Here is a 17,098-nt window from a genome sequence, read left to right on the forward strand (position 1 = left end):
TCATATTTACCTTTGTATATAAAAAAGTTTTGTAATTCAACAGAAGGCAGGCCGAGCAATTGACCCACGTGCGTGTTTAGTTTTAGTTTTAAATAAGGGTCAAAAATGACTAAAGTCACCGATTTTGACTTTTCGTATACTTTAAAACTCACGCCCGGAATGGCGTTTAAAATAAAATCAAACCAGTCGATTCCGTAATAACTGGGTTCTAAGGTGATGCTACCAGTCAATCCAGAGATACTTATGGACTCAAACGCTTGCTTTGTGTAAAGTTGGTTAAATATGGGTTTTGCTTGGCCTTTTAAAATAGATTGTACAGTAGAAGACGTAGTATCCCAAATTAACAATTGTTTCTCTTCAGTTGTCGGTGGTGGCCCGCCCTTTAGATGGTTTGCATAGTCTAATCTATCAAAAATTTGATTGAGGGCGTGTATAATGCCCGCTAGTGTCGTTTGAAAAGACAAAGAAATGATCAAACTTACATCTATTTCAGTAATCATTCTTGGGTAAAAAAAGTCATCTAGCATTTGTATTACAAAAAGCTCGTCTTCATAAGAACCGCTGTCAAGAAGGTTTAACTTTTTTTCCATTTCTTGTCGTAAACTATCATTAGATAATAGATTGAAATATAAAGGCTTATAATATACACCAAAATAAAAAGAAGAAAAATCAGTAAATTTGTCTTTTATTACACTTATTATAGATAACATGTGTGCTTTATATACTTTTATTCGTCTAACATTATATTCCCAATTTAAAGTGTATTTTTGTATGTTTCTTAAAAAATTTTGAGTCGCAAAATAAAATCCAAAAAAAACATCTATTAATTGTAAACTTGGTTTTTCAATTTCATATTTTTCACCTATATATAGATCACTATATTTTTGCACCAAGGCTTGATTGATTGATCCATCATCACCGGGTTCGTTAGATAATTCTTTTACCCCCCACTCAATCTCTGTCTCTCTCATAATGTTAAAAAACTTTTTTTCTAGCTGAATGTTTTTGACGCAGATACGTTTGCTCCCTTTTTCGTTTTTAATCTCGTTTTTTAGTTTAAATGTCTGTGGATTATTAGTCAAGTGAAATGTATGCGTCTCAATATCTTTCTCCATTTTATTAATAGATATCTAATTCAATCAAAATTTTACCGACGTTGTTCAAGAGTTCATCTCGCTCGTTTCTCAAAGAAAAGGTCAACTCACTGATGTTCCGAGATAATAGCTTTTTAGGTGTTTTATTCGTTGATTCATAAGGGATAACGCCGAGCAGGTTAGAAGACTTTCCGTTATAAAAATTGACAGAGTGCTCCAATTGCTGGCAGTGAATAAACATAGGAGTTGAGTTATACTCACCTATATAAATAACGTTGGGCAAAAGTTTGTTTTCGGGTAAGTTTAGCAAGTTAGCCACCTCTCTATTGAGCCGCAATTTGAGATTGGGATCTGTAATGGTTAAGGTCACCCTTTTTGATTCCGAGTGCACCTTAAAACTTACACCAGGGATGGCGTTTAAAATAAAATCAAACCAGTCGATTCCGTAATACCCGGTAGACACCACGATGCTTCCTCTTTGCGACTCGGGCAACGGTTGAGCCAAACTTGGAACTAGTAAAGCATATATAGGTTCTTTCATTCCCGTCAAAATAAGTTTTTGGGGCCGTCTCTTTTCTTCTTTTTCGTTTCTGCCCAAATTTGTATCCCATTGAATGTCGGTGTCTTGTGTTACGTATAAATATTCAGCTTCAAACTGAATGTTTTTGACCCGGACTACTTTATCGCCTTTAATGTTGTTAATCTCGTTTTTTAATTCAAACGTTTGAGGATTTTCAGTCAAATAAAACATATGCGTTTCCATTTTTAAATTAAACTATTTTTAAACTTCTCCATAGCGTTTTCCCAGTGCCTATCTGAGGCACCAAAAAGTTCTTTAACTTTAGATTCGGTTTCCCCAGTGACGTCTTGATAACAGACTGCAATTAAAGCCTCCAACGGTTTACCTCGAGAGATCTTGCCGTTTAAAACTTGGTTCAACTTGTATTCTATTTCACCCGCTTCGCCGTTTTGAAAACAAATGTTAAATTTTTGTAAGGTTTTTCTCGATTTTGGCGGCGGTGGTTTCTTCCAAACGTGATGATTAAAGTACCGATCTCCCACGTCTGCGGCTCCGAACGAAGAAACCCACCCAAAAATTTGACCGCAATGTTTACACGTGTATCTTTCACCCGTTTCAAGTATTTGGTGATCACAAGGTGACCTCGGTTTACTTTGTTTTTGAGATCCTGCTATTTGTACTTCCTTTAGATTCAGCAAGTGACAAAGTTCTGCATCAGTCATTTTATATTAACAGTTTATTTATTTAAAGTAAAAAAATTTAACCCCGGGATAACCGAGGTTAAATTGACTTTCACTGGTTTTGCTCTTAATCAAACGCGTCCAAAAGGTAAGGTTTTTCTTCAACCGTTAGCATAGCCGATATGACTCGATATCTAACACTCGCGCCGTAAGAAAGTGAACCGTGGGCTCCATGATAGATGTCCTTAGGAGAGATCAAAGAGATCGCTTCGCATTTCTTGTTAGCAAAAAGAGCGCGATCGATTTCTTTAAATGACTTATCCACCAAAGTGGCGTCATAGGCGATCTTAACATACATCCTACTTTTATCGGTAAAAGCCGGTTTAACTAAGTAATTAATTTGATTGGGTATGTCGTCTAATCTCTGAGAGACCTTAAAAGAGTTACGCGTAATCACGGGGAGTTCTTCCAGGGCTTCGTCCGTTAATTCTTCAAAATGCCTATAAACCGCCTCATTTATACGTAATAGCAGCGATTCGGTATTGGGAGACAGTTGATAACAAATTTGTTTTTGGTCAGTAGGTTCCTTAGTACCATATTTGTAAACCAGGTTTATACCATAACAAGGGTCTTCAAGCCTAATTAACAATCGTTTCTGTTCTCCATCGTGGGAATAGAGAATCTTAGAAGAATTCTTTGTAGGCCTTAAAATGACTAGGTTTTTAGGGTCAAAGGGGCCATAAGTAATCTTTGGGTTCTTGTTGCCGTCATTTAGACGTTTGTGATCATTTGAGACGATATACATGTTCTATTTATAATAAGGTTTTTTAAATTTTTTATCATTTTTATTTAAAATATAAATTTTAGATCTGTGTCATATTCAATAATGAACCCACTTTTATATAGAACTGAGTCAAGTTTAGTAGCTGAAATGGGTAATAATTCCCCCTTTCGCACAGGTCTCAGCTTTTTAAACTTACCATCTACGCGCGCTACATAATTATACCCATGCAACTCTACACAATTTACGCAACAAGTACAATCGATACAGCCAAAACACTTGATACAACTGTTACAATTGTGACAGTCCTCGCAATCATTCAACGCGGTTGAATAACTACAGTCATACGAATTAAAACAATCTACGCAATCTTTACATCTACCACAATTGATGCTAATGACGCAACCCTTACATCTAACGCAATCTTTACAATGGCGACAATTCTTACACAACTTACATTCGACGCAGTTATATAAATTTTTAGAAGCAAAACAACGAGAGCAATCTAAACAGTCCGTCAATCTCCGAGAACTAATAACGTCTTTGCAAAAATAACAATTCAAGTTTCCAGTTTGTTCTTCCATTTATACAAAGAGCATTTACTTAAGGCGGTTGCAATACGCCGTAAGTTAGTCAACCGAATTACTCGTGTCTTTGCAAAAATAACAATTCACGTTTGTAGTTTGATCTTCCATTTATTTTTTCGGGCGAGTGAGAACGAGCGGCGCCGGGGCCAAAAGGTTCGAGCGGCAAATAAAAGAGATTTTGACACAAATGTATAATATTTACACCCTTATTTTGGGGGGTCGATGAGGTACCCAGGGAAAAGTGACAAAATCTAGAATTTTAGATTTTTAAGAGATTCCCTGAGATTTTTTGGTTGTATACCTATACAAGGGTTTTTGATAAAAACGGTGAAAAAGGGGTGTGATCCAGAACTGTCACTTCTCTACTACTGGTCTTGGTCTCAGAACCAGTCTCGAGATCAGTTTGAACATAGTCTTAAACACACTGCTCTTGGTAGCCTACCTGGACCCCAGTTAAGATATTTCCTATTTTGCGCTCACATAAAACTGTAATTTTTCAGTTGAATGTTGCTCTTTTCCAAACAAACTGTTCTATCTTGAAATCACTCCTAACATAAAGTACATAAATCTTTTTTCTTTCATTCAATGTCATTTACTGCACTGGGAGGCCTATCCAAAATGGTATTCCGAAGGCCACAGGTTCAAATCCTGCTCCAGTCAATTTCTTTGTTCATCTTTATAATCATTTGTAAGCACCTTGTCAGTTTAACTATATTATGGTGTTCTAAAGCGACACGACAGGCAAACGTCGTGTGTGTGAGTTCGAATGTCATCTTTGTGAGTTCGAATGTTGTGTTTGTGAATTGTAAATGTCGTGTATGTAAATTGCAAACGCTGTGTGTGTGAGTTCGAACGTTGTGTTTGTGAGTGGTCAGGGCCAATTTCACGAAGCTGCTAAGCACAAAAGTTTGCTCAGCACAGTATTATCTTGCTCAGGAAGTAACCTGCCAAAAATCCATGTCATTCTTATGATAAGGGAACATCAGCTGAACACCAGTCACAACCAATATACAACACATGAACAGTTTGGTTGGTATGTTTATCAAGGGAAAAAATCATGCTAATGATCCGTGAAATTGACCCTGACCTCTCACTCCAGTGAGGTACTCCAGTACCTCACTTCTAGCAAAAGCAGGAAAAAATTGAAGCACCAAAATTAGACAACTGTTGTGTGCGCGCGGCCAGTTTAAGATCAAGTTTGTGTAGGACTGAGTTATCAATTTTGTAACTTAAGCCAGTCTTCGTTTGGAAAGAAAAGTCTAAAAATACTTCTGTTGACCAGACGAGATTATAATAGGGGCCTAGTACCAATCAAGTTTTTAAATCGTTCAAATTGGTGGAGAAACAAGGTTACTGAGTAATTTTTGTCATTTTTGGACCAGAAAGCTCTGGGGACTTTAAAACTTTAAAGGGTTGTAACTTCCTACAGAAGCATCATATCACCAAACGGTTTGTACCACTGAATTTTTTTCTGGTTTCAAGCTTCAATATGAGGAGCAATTTATACATTTAAAAAAAATTATTTTTGGATGTTATAGCTGCTCTTGGTCTTGGACCTGTGGTCTTGGTCTGGATCTTGGTCTCATACTTGTTATTCTCCTACTCGAGACCAATTTTTTTGAAATGCATTAGGCCTGGGCTCCATCCACCTTTTCTTACCTGAAAGAAATAATCTTGCAGAATGGAAGTTGCGGTTGCCTGACAAACTTGAGATCCTGTAAGATATGCTGCCATTATGTTACGAGTATTCAATTGGGCTGCAGGCTTGCTTTGAAAAATGACTGAACCATGGACGGCATCCAGATCTGTTGTCTAGAGGACATGTACATGTACTGTAGGTCTAGATTTTCACTCCATTGGAAATAAAAGGACACACAGAGGGTTTCCTTGTCACAGGCCCAGGTCTAACATGACTTGACAGTCATCGTTGGTATTTCCAATTCTTTCTCTATCTTTGCCGTCTTTCTGTAATTCTTTTGCCTGACATCAGGCCTATCATTTTTTTAAGGAAAGCAGCCTACTTTAGCCATGAATTGGTGGCAGGTTATGCCTAAAAAAATCCTCAACCTCCAAATTTATGTGGCTCGCACCTGACCGAATTCATCGAAAACATGCCACCCTGGCATTCCATCCATTACACCACACCCACTAGCTGGGGCTTTAGAAATCCCTTATTATTTTTAATTTTGGACTTGAGTGGGAGTCACTAAAAGAACCCTACAGTTGCCACCTCAAAAGTTGCCAAAATCACATCAGATACTCAACATAAAGATGTATGGAAGAAAAAAAAATACATGAGCAGAACTTGTAGAAGTTAGGATGGAGTGGCTACATGTATCTAAGAGTGGCACCATTCACCCTGGACTTGACAATATCCAGGGTTGGTGACTCAACAACTTGCTGAGGCAGTGTGTTCCACAGGCAGATGGTGTCTGAGAAGAAGGAACCCTTCAGTAAGGTTGTACCAGTGGGTGGGATGAAGAACTTGCGGCTGTTTCCTCTGGTACATGAACTGACCCGGGTGAGCTGGTTGTCAGGGATGTCAGTGAGTTTGTTTATGATCCGGTATATTGCTGTGACTTTGGATGTGCCTCTGCGTTGAAGAGACTCCCAATCCAGGTTACTGAGCATGGTGTTGGCACTGCTGTCTCCATACCGGGGGTAGTAGTCATTCATGACGTACCAGGCAGCACTGCGCTGGACAGATTCAATTTTGATGATGTTCGAAGTGGATGGATCCCATACACAGCTGGCATACTCTGCCATGGACCACGCAAAGGTAGTATAGCAGCAGTCCTTGACTGCCATAAGAAACCAAACATCTTATATACTTCTTATGGGTGGTATCCTCGTGTCGGTTCCAGGATAAGTTATCTGTACATTCTACCCCTACAGTTGGTATTCAGTTGAACAAATAGAGGCATCAAACAACCCAGGATTACTGGTTGCATGACAGAAAGTTTGTGAACTCCCTGATGATTTCTCCTCCTTCTCCTTGGTAGGCAATGTATATGCCGGCCTCAAGGTCCACCCAGATAAGGAGCACATCATCTATCCCCTGGGCAACACCGTCATCATAGAGCACATCACCAAGCACACCCAGAACTTCCTGCAGGGCCACACGGACGATGTCTCCTGTGTGGCCATCTCCAAGGATGGAAAGTACATCGCCTCGGGACAGGTCACGTACATGGGGTTCAAGGTGAGATTCAATAGCTGCAGTATGTTAAATCCTGGAGAAAAAAAAACCATGTTGGGATTTACCGCAGGCAGAATCGTTACCTGTAGGTCTTTGGCTTTGCACAGTTATCATTTTTTCAAGGAAAATTTCAGATGATTTTGAGTTTCTTATGATGGTGAGAAATAAATTACTTAGTGCAAGTAATCAATCAAATGAGTGCACCTCCATGGCTCCTTTTATCTTGTCTTTTTGTTTTAACTGAAAGAAGCCCGTCAAACCCTCGTCGTATTGTTTTGACAACTTAAAATTTCTTGACCAAGGAAACCTGCGACACAAGAGTTTGGCTGTAAATCTTTTAAATTCAACAGGGCAATGGGAACTGTCCACAGTAGAAGTGCCTTTGTTTAAGTAGACTATATTTTATGGAAAATTTCTTTATTTCCCTGCAAAAATGTAATCCCCTCATTATACATGTAACATACACAATACATGTTTTCGTTTGTATTGTTTTTAAGCACGGGCACTTGAACAGGGACATCGCCAAATCATTATTTGTTGGGGGAGACGTACCATCATGAAATTCTCTGACGCACTGCCTTGCTAACTGAGTATAATGGGAGTCGGATTCTTGCCGACAGCACCATGACTTTGCCAACAAAACTGATTAATGGGGATGTGACATCCCACCTTAGCGATGCCTGTGTCCTACAAAATTACATTAACCTCCCTACCACCCCCTCTCCCAAAGAAGCGTCGGTCTAGCATCACTCTGAATATCCACCCTGAATTGAAGTGCAGGTTCCCCACTGGCAAAAAAGAGACAGCTTGAAGGGAAATTTCCCAGCTTAGATCATGCATGCTGCCCAGTGCACACGTGAAGACCATTATATGGTCTCAATTTTAAAAAAGCTGCTCCTATTCTAAGCGTGTCATGCCAAAACTATGCATTAAACCTGTGCGATGAATTCCCATTAATGGACTTGGGTTGCTGTCTAAAAAGACGCCTCCAGTTGTTCCTGTTCAGGGGCCGATTTCACCAAAGGCTACGATCGATCGTATCTTAAGTTGCGATGGGTTATCCATCGCAACTTAAGATGATTCCTAAAATCGATTTCAAGAAAATTGCGACGAGTGAACTCGTCGCAATTCCCATGGTAATTCATTGTAAGTTACGATGACTTACTAGGTCATCGTAACTTACAACTTTGGACCAAAGAAAGATTGTTTAAGCAATGGCACTTATGTTTCTAGGGAATTTTGAGGCAAGACGTGCTCTTCGAAGAGAAAGAATTTTACACAAGGCCTTCTATTTTCTTTAAAAATTGACTTCCGCTTTTTTACCTTTCATTTCCTAGCAGACGACACATTTTGCCAATCCTCCATCACACTGAGTTCTCCAATTGTTTTCTGTCATTTCTGTGCGTCAGCGTACTCGTCGCCATGTTGATCTTGGCGGAACAACGACTGTTATACTAACACTAAATTCCCTCGTGCTAACAAACATGGAACAGCCGTCAAAGGTTAAGGTTCATCCTCGTTCAATAAATGTACCCCCTCTTATTAAAAAATACAATGAATCGCGCTTACGACGTGTTTCGTGAAATCCATTTTAGAATCCATCGTAGCTACAATTGATCGTAGCGCTACGATGCATCGCAACTCTACGATTGGTCGCAACTTAGGGTGAGTTTGGTGAAATCGGCCCCAGAGCGGATAGTCACTGCGTTCACTGCTTTTAATCGATTTCAGGCCAACATCATCATCTGGGACTTCAATGAGAAGGAGCTTTATTGCAGACTGGAGCTCCACAAGGTCAAAGTTCAGTCGTTGGCCTTCTCCCCAAGCTCCAAGTACCTGGTGTCCCTGGGCGGGAAGGATGACGGCAGCGTGGTGGTGTGGGACGTGGTTAAGAAGGAGCCAGTGTGCGGGGCGCCAGCCGCCGTCATGAGCGCAGGCATGACGTCCTGCGTGGCCTACTGCAACAATGACGACTTGAAGTTTGTCACAGGTGGCGAGTAAGTAGCCGGTGTCAGTGCCTACCAGTGCACATCCATGCACCCTGAGAGAATGTGAGTGACCAGAGCAGGGTCTGATTTCCAAATGCAAACTTCATGCACTAGCCTGTATTAATTCACAACCAGTTTATAGAAGCCAGCAACAGGTGTGTTATAAGTGGTATCATCGGTCACCTTTTTGTCTCCATTTGACACTGATAAGTCATGTGTATCACAAGAGCTTTGTTGTGGCTTTATCAAAATTAAAAGATGCAGACAGCATTGGTGAACAGTCCTGGATAATAGGCAGTCATACAGAAATGTTAAGTCACAACTGAGGGAAACATGGAAGCAGACACTCTGTTGACCAATTGAAACATGCATGCTGGCATGATGGCCGTTCATTAATGTCTCTTACCATTCAGTGCCACATTTTGGCCCTTTTGTGAAACGAAACCCCTCATAGTCAACAAAGTTCAGGAAGCTGACTATAATTGAAACACATCGAGTCACAACACCAGTTCAGCTTCGACAAATAGTCTGACCACCTGAAAAAAAGGCATTCCGTTTGGACCTTTTTTTTGGGGGGGGGGAAGTTTTGGGCAACAGTTGTCCGTTTTTCATTGAGGATGTCACACAGTCTCTTCCGTGACTGTCTGCATCTCGATATCTTGCATGCTACCAGCACTCTCTACTTCCTTTCTGTCAGCAGTGACGGCTGCATGTTTTACCTTACTGGTGTTTTTCACTGACCGCTGAACTTGACTGATTTTCTGCAGGCGTACAATCCGCGTGTGGACCCTTGATGTGGCCAACCGCAAGATCCGTCCAGTGGACTGCAACATGGGACAGCTGAAGCGTTATGTGAAATGCATTGAGGTGTGTACATGTGTCATTGACCTCGGAGACATGTAGTGTAGTGCTTCAGTAAATAGCTGAGGGTAAAATTGGGCTTGAAGTATAGTTGGACTGCTCGTCAATTGCTTTGTAATATTGCCTATGCACAACACACTCGCACTCGAACAACCCTAGTCAAACTATTTTTTTGTAGACTATCAGCTCCACTCACATTTTGCAGTTGGCTTCAACTCTCGCGGTGTACTTGGTCAATGACATCTCGTACAGTATTTTCACATGAGTGGTTCCCTCCATACTGAGAAATTAAATCTGCTATAAACAACCAGCGGTGCAACGATGCCCCAGGGCCTGGTTCCAAATGGTCGACTAGTTTTCTCAAACCATTCATCGTTCTGGCAGTGTTGGTCAAACTGTAGTTGACAATAGTGATTGCTCAAGCTTGCTCCCGGTAGGTGTACCCATGGTCCAAATTCTGGCTTTTTTTCACTGTTTCTCCTGGCGTACTCATAAGATACATCCAGTGCAATTGCTCCTGTGAACGCTGCAGGTTGAGGGCTGGTAAGTTGGACATGGATGTGCATGCCATTACCTGCGTGTGTCATGCGTATATTTAACATTGCTCGGGAGTGTTTCTGTATACATACCTGTGATTTGCACGTGGAACATGAATTGACTGTCCTTGTGCGCAGTGGGTGGGGCTTACTGGATTGCTCTATCGATGAAAAAGTGATGTTACTTGCTTCAGCCTTCCTGTAACGGCAGTGTGCTGCATTCTGCTGCTATCAGGTGTCAGAGGACGATGAGTTTTTCTACTGCGGCACCACCAGCGGCGACGTACTGCAGATCAACATCCGTAACACCCTGCTGTCCAGTCATGGCCCCGAGAAGGACAAGTACAGCCAGGGGGTGACCTCGCTGGCCCTGTTGTGGACTGGGGAAATCCTGCTGGGTGCCGGTGATGGCACAGTGGCTGTCATCAAAAAGGAAAAGTTCAAGAAGATGAAGTGAGTGGCTCTCTTCCAACTTCCTCTGTTTTTTGGGGGGGGGTTGAGATAAGCAGAGAAATTCTTTGACTGTGTATTGACAAGGACAGATTCAGAACCAAGTTTTTCTTGGGGGGGTGCCAAAAATGTGGAATATTTTTTGAAGTTACATGTACCTTTACAGCCTATCTTGGTCACAGAGCTACATTTTGAGGACACAAATTAAGGGGGAAAGAGCTCGCTTACTTGAAGCATTTTGAGAAATGTCCAACTTGGTGTGGGCTTAAAAAGTATGAACATGCAACGTGTGATGACAATCTTCATTGTCAGTTAACCTTCCTACCCACTGCTCTGAGTCTCATAGATGTTTGCATGATTTACATATTGAAGTTTCATGTAAAACACTTGTTCCTTGTTTAACTGAACCTCTGTTCTTTGTTGACTTTTCTAGGAGCCACAAGATCCCGGGCTCTGGTGCCATTACATCTCTGGTCTTGAGAGGAAAAGGACATCAGGTGAGTTTGAAGAGACAACAAACAAATGAGCCATTGTACATATACATTTTAAAAAAGGTCCTCTATGGCCACAACCACAGCAGTTACAAAAATAAAATGTTCTAGGAGTTGTCAGTTCGCCAGTAGTATCAAAGTTGTTTTGTCAGAAAATGTAAAATTGTTGGAATAGTTCCTGGTAGTTACCATTTTAATTCAATCAATAATGCTGTTTCACTTTTTCATAGGGATGGATTTTGACTTGCTTTAGCCGCCCTGTTACACCACAGTTGACACAAAATTCAGAAAACACAAGGCTTCAACCCAAGATGTTTCTCCTGATGTATCTCCTGACCCTATGGGTTTTATCTCTCCTCTCCTAGTTCTTAGTTGGCACAGAGAAGTCTCAGATACATCGCTTCAACCTGGCAGAGTTCACCAGGGAGCAGCTCAGAGATTGCCATTACAGCAGCGTGTCGGACATTGCATTCCCTCAGTAAGTGTAACCTGCCCACCCCTCCCGGCTCCATTCAGCTGCTCACGTCGTGGTTTGCTCTGAGATTTTTGTAATAAACAGCATCAGCTGGACAAGTTTTAATCCCGCAGTGCATTGGAGGCCTGAGTAAAAGGCCTGAGAACGCAGTGGGACATGTAGCACAGTTCTGAAAGAGATGGGCTTGGCTATAACTCTTTCAAGACTTTGAAGAACTGTCCAAAATTTAGGAATCATTGCTCTTCCCTGTATATCAAATGTTCAAGAATTTGTCAACCGGGAAAATAATGTACCCAATTTGAAAAGAACTAAAACTTATTTAAAGAATCACAGTCTGGTTTTACATTCTTGGTTGTACTACAAACGGACCCATCTTCAGAAGTACACACACACCAGACTCCTACTTGTCTTTTTCACAAAGTGTATGCAGGATTTGTCACTTTGTGACGTGTACTTATTGACAAAGTTCACTTCCTGATTCGATTAATTGCTTCATAGCTTGCAGGTTAAAAATTACCAATCCTTTTGCTTCTTGATGTGTTTCCCACCTGCAGTGGCAGCTCAGATCTGTACATAACATGCTCAAAGAATGACATCCGCGTATGGAATACGAAGACATCCGAGGACCTTCTCTCCATTACAGTCCCCAACATGACCTGCAATGCCATTGAGCTGTTTAGAGACGGGAAGGGCATCGTCAGCGGTAAGAGTCTCGGACCGCGTTGGGGTTCGGCCGAGGGGGATGGGGATTGAGGTAGTATTGCGTTGGTTAATCTATGACCACGGAACCTGTCATCAGGCATTCAACTTTACTCCTCGGATCAGCTGATTTCCTCATTTTTCACTTCACACTCATTCCAATAAAATTTGAAAAACACTGTACAAAGTCTCGTAAAGATTGGACTTTCCTCTTTCTTTTGGTCAAAGTCGAAGCTGCATGTCTCTTTCATAGAATATACATCCCCTCATTCGGTGCACATCAGTTAGAGTCTTCATTTTCATCGAGTTGAGTTTGTTAGACCTTGCAGAAGATGTGTTAAAATGGTGTTGGAAATTAGGTGTTGCACCTTCCCAGCCAACACGATATATTGTGCCTGTGGTCAATCCGCAAACTGGTGTTTGTCCAGCACACATCACTTGGCATTAAAGTTTAGTGCAATGTTTTGTTAGTTCAAGATTCCTTAAGGCCAGAATAACAACATAAGGAGTTGGAACTCAAGTCCCTAGATATTCAAATGAACTACAACAAAAGCATTGCTTTGTCAGTGTTCACCCTGCTACTTGTGAGTGGTGCTTTGAATGATCTTGCAACGGTTTTGACTACAGTACAGCTCGTAGATTTTGATGTATTTTGTAACAGGCCTGAGTGGGCGAGAACCTCAGTCAGGGTAACTTGAGTTTATGTGGACAGAGCTGTTTATGGAGAGAGTTGTGACATGAGTGTTTCAATTGTTGGAACCAAAATGGTGGCACATGGACAATTAGCACACAATAGCTGCATGTTGTACTGCACACATGACAAATAGCCATTTTGGTGCCAAATCTGAGGTTGGTGCAACTCGCCTTAAACATCTCTACATGAGGATATTTTAGACCGCCCTCAGTGCTTCTCATTTCACAGCCTGGGATGACAACAAGATCCGCGTCTTCTACCCGGAGTCAGGCAAGCTCAAGTTCCACATCAACGACGCCCACACAAAGAAGGTGACGGCCATCACCACCACCTCGGACTGCCGGCGCATCATCAGCGGGGGCGGGGAGGGCCAGGTGCGGGTCTGGGCTGTCGGCGGTGAGCAGGCGAGCCTGGAGGAGACCATGAAGGAGCACAAGGGGGAGGTGACCTGCATCGTGGTCCGCAAAAACGACCGGGAGTGCATCAGTGCCAGCTTTGACGGCTCCTGCATCATCTGGGATCTCCAGTGAGCTTTGTTTGATTTTGGTCTTCTTTGTTTTCATGTTTAACCACAGTACTTGTTTGCCCACAGCATCTGAGTCAGAACCGAAGCACTTGCCATTTCTCACTCATTTTAAGAGTTCTAAATATGACTCCTTCATTCTATTTTACTACTCATACAAATTATTCGAATTTCCGAGGTTTTCCCAGCTTCTGTGTTAACTTTATGTGGTACCACTTCACATGTCACTGCTGATTGTTGTAAAAGTAGGAATAACTCAGGCTGGAGCACAGATCTCTGTCAAAGGACGCCTTTGTAGAAAAATTACAACTGCATTTTCAACGCAGTGTTCAAATGTACTTCACATGCTTAGCCGATGTGCGTCACGAAAATTTGACGTCCAAACTGAAGATGCATGGGGTAATCTGTAGGAAGTAACATTTGACAGATACCTATTCTTTTTCTTGACATTCACTCATGTAGACGTTTCACTCGACACCTCGTGATCTTTGCCAACACGCTGTTCAAGTGTGTCAGCTACAACCGGGAAGAGTCCCAAGTGTTGACGAGTGGAACTGATAGGAAGGTGAGAACCACTGCCAGTTTAGCTTCATGCTGTAGGAAGATCAGGCAGAGAGCTGGGTTGAGGAGATATATGACTGGGAAAAAGAAAGGAAAATGGAGGAGACTTGCTGTTCTCACAGATTTTAAAGTCAAGGATTAATAAGACATTCTTTGGAAAGTGAGGTTTTTACAGTGGTGACTTTCTGCGGTTTGGTTTATTGTCTGTAATTTAAGTCAATTTTGAAATTCCAATCCTATGATTCCGAGTTTGAAATGTGTTGCCGCCCAGATTGGCTACTGGGAAACCTTTGATGCCAGCCAGATCCGCGAAATGGAAGGAGCCAGCACAGGAGCTATCAACGGCATGATGGTGTCACCAGATGGCATGAGCTTTGTGACTGGTGGCGATGACAAGCTTATCAAGGTAGGGGGAAGTATTAAGATGTCCTTTTTCTTTCCGCAAAAATGAAACTTATACATTCTGGGGGACATCATGAAGGAGTGGCATGAGTACACTGTACCCTTAACCACCTGCTGATGGTATTACTCTGCAACGAACTTGTCCCAGGCCAGTATTATTTCTGGCCAAATGCACCGACCTTCAGAAGAAACGAGATACCACAACCGCAGTCCTTCACAAAGTTGAAAGTGAGTACATCCATCACCTAGCACTGCGTACAATGTGCCAAACTGTGTTTAAATGTCCTCTGGGTAACCATCCGTCAGGGACCAATTTCATAGAGCTGCTTAAGTACAAAATTTGCTCAAGCGCAAGAAAACCTTGCTTGATAAATCAGGTAACCAACCAAAACTCCGTGTGATGTATATTGTTTGGGATCGCATTTAGCTGTCTTTTGGTTAGCATGACAATGACATAAAGTTTGAACTGGTAACCTTTGTTTATTAAGCAAGGTTTGTCACGCTTAAGCAAATTTTGTGCTTAAGCAGCTCTATGAAATTGGCCCAGGCTACAGGTGTGAAGTGGTTAAAGGGTATGCATTATCATGGAGGTTAGGTAAGAGGACTTTTGGAAAGAATTTCTATTGAAAGTATTTGGCCTTTGTTGGCAGTTTTGCCTAGGATGATAAATGCCATTATTCTTCCTAAGAAATAAAGACAATATTCTGTGGCCTGCTCCCGAAAACCAAGGCAAGGAAAAGACACATTGAGTACAAACTGAAAACTTGGACCTTGCTGGCTTACTTTTACGGTTTGATTCTCACTACACTATGTTGTGATTCAACGGAGTTTGTGGGCTTAGAAGAGGATATGAATGCTTGGGTTTTACTGGCTCGTTTTCTCACTTTGCCTCCGAGTATTTCAATAGCTTTCGGCAGCTGATAACATCTTACCTCCTCTCCTTCTCTCGACAGTTTTGGGATTATGGGGATGGTCGGGTCACCCACGTCGGCATCGGCCACAGCGGTGCCATCAATCGAGTGCGCATCTGCCCCAACCAGAAATTTATCGTCAGTGTCAGCCAGGATGGTGCCATCATGCGCTGGAAATACCCTAACTGAGAGACCCGTGCTTAGTATCGTCAGGGTGAATTGATTCACTTTTCAGATGCGCAAATTTGCTTTGTGCCGACTTCTTGAGGGATGGGGGGTCACTTTTACAGTTTCATTTCAGTGCCTGCCTTGAACGTGAAATGATCAGTGAATATCATACTTTTACAAGTAGTTTGCCAGTTATCAAGTGTCTCTGCGTTAGGATGTAATACTGATAATGTTCCATCCTTTGTTTTGTCACTGTAGCGTGTGGCAGCATAAAAACGATGAATGTTGCACTCTTGTCCACTTGCTTTAACCTCAGAAATGCTTCCAAATATTTGTCGATATTTAATGAGAGATTTAAAAGTCTTGGGAAAACAAAGAATTGTTTCCCCCAGGTTAAAAAGTATCGTTCGTGGTAAAATAAATTTTGACAAATTCCGTCCTTATGCATTTCCCCCCCGAGATTTAACGCTGCCTTCTAATTGTCCGTCTGTCTAGAAACAAGCAGTATCAGTAGTGTTTTAGAATTGAATTTGGAGGGTCTTTACTTTCTCATGAACAGTTCGTAGAAATGCCTGATTTGATCAATTTTCTTATTAGGTCTGTTTCAGAACACACAGATGTAGTAGGGCATTGCATTACAGACATGGCAGATGATCTATGTATGGCAAGGTATTTTAAAAATATGACAACCGGTTTCATGCTGTCATTTTTGTTGTATATTTATAAAACTTGTAAATAATATCGTTGTTATTCTTTAAGCAGTAGTACATACACAGGTCGTCCCCTTTTTGTTTATTGGTTAAAGGGGCTGTCTTTTCCTGCACTATTGAATTTTAAGCCAGCAAATAATCAGACAACAGACGATGTCAAGTACGGCATTGTATCTTTAATGAATCCGTCCATCCAGAGCTTTTTGGAATATGCGTATTGCTCATCCGTCCTAATTTAACATGCTTTCCAAATTAATACCCACTTTGTACATAGAAAGGGCCGTTTTGTTCTCGAATGTGGTCATGTTTGTAGATGATTAACAGCTTGAAAATTTCTGATGAATCTGATTTCTCTTGTCATCACATGTAATTGTTACAAAGTGTATAATGTTGCTATAAATATGGAGTTGTGATCAAATGGGTGTAATAAACAGCATGTTTATTTGACATTGTGCCTTCATGACACCCTGTGCATTTGCGTGCTGCGTGTCGAAACTTTATGTTGAAGTAGGAATTATGCATGTTTAGTCACACATTTCAACATCAAGCGTCAGCAGACAAATGAAAGAAATTAAACAATACAAAATTTTTGTTCAACTTTTAATGTAATTCCAACTGAAGAATTGCCAATACACATGCTCCCTGGCAGAATCCAATATGTGACAAAGTTTTACAATTCCTTACTGTAGTCCAAGCAATTACCACCCTCACATGAGTAGACTCTGTATCAGCTAGATTCAACAACTGACAGAAGCGACCTATGAGCCC

General features: G+C 41.4%; 1 protein-coding gene across 1 annotated transcript in view; it reads left to right on the plus strand.

The window, feature by feature from the left end:
* Positions 1 to 16,777, plus strand: part of LOC110973765 (cilia- and flagella-associated protein 52-like) — a 30,475-nt gene extending 13,698 nt beyond the window's left edge. The window contains exons 2-12 of the mRNA XM_022224850.2: positions 6,665 to 6,864; positions 8,593 to 8,858; positions 9,617 to 9,716; positions 10,482 to 10,699; positions 11,130 to 11,193; positions 11,553 to 11,665; positions 12,217 to 12,365; positions 13,284 to 13,581; positions 14,041 to 14,143; positions 14,411 to 14,545; positions 15,495 to 16,777. Coding sequence (XP_022080542.2) covers positions 6,665 to 6,864; positions 8,593 to 8,858; positions 9,617 to 9,716; positions 10,482 to 10,699; positions 11,130 to 11,193; positions 11,553 to 11,665; positions 12,217 to 12,365; positions 13,284 to 13,581; positions 14,041 to 14,143; positions 14,411 to 14,545; positions 15,495 to 15,641 — 1,793 coding nt within the window. The 3' untranslated portion in view covers positions 15,642 to 16,777. The remainder of the gene's footprint in view (positions 1 to 6,664; positions 6,865 to 8,592; positions 8,859 to 9,616; positions 9,717 to 10,481; positions 10,700 to 11,129; positions 11,194 to 11,552; positions 11,666 to 12,216; positions 12,366 to 13,283; positions 13,582 to 14,040; positions 14,144 to 14,410; positions 14,546 to 15,494) is intronic.
* The last annotated feature ends 321 nt before the right edge of the window (positions 16,778 to 17,098 follow it).

This window comes from Acanthaster planci, linkage group LG07, assembly GCF_054643075.1.
Source record: "Acanthaster planci isolate LZ-2023a linkage group LG07, COTS_SCS, whole genome shotgun sequence".
Classification (NCBI taxonomy): domain Eukaryota; kingdom Metazoa; phylum Echinodermata; class Asteroidea; order Valvatida; family Acanthasteridae; genus Acanthaster; species Acanthaster planci.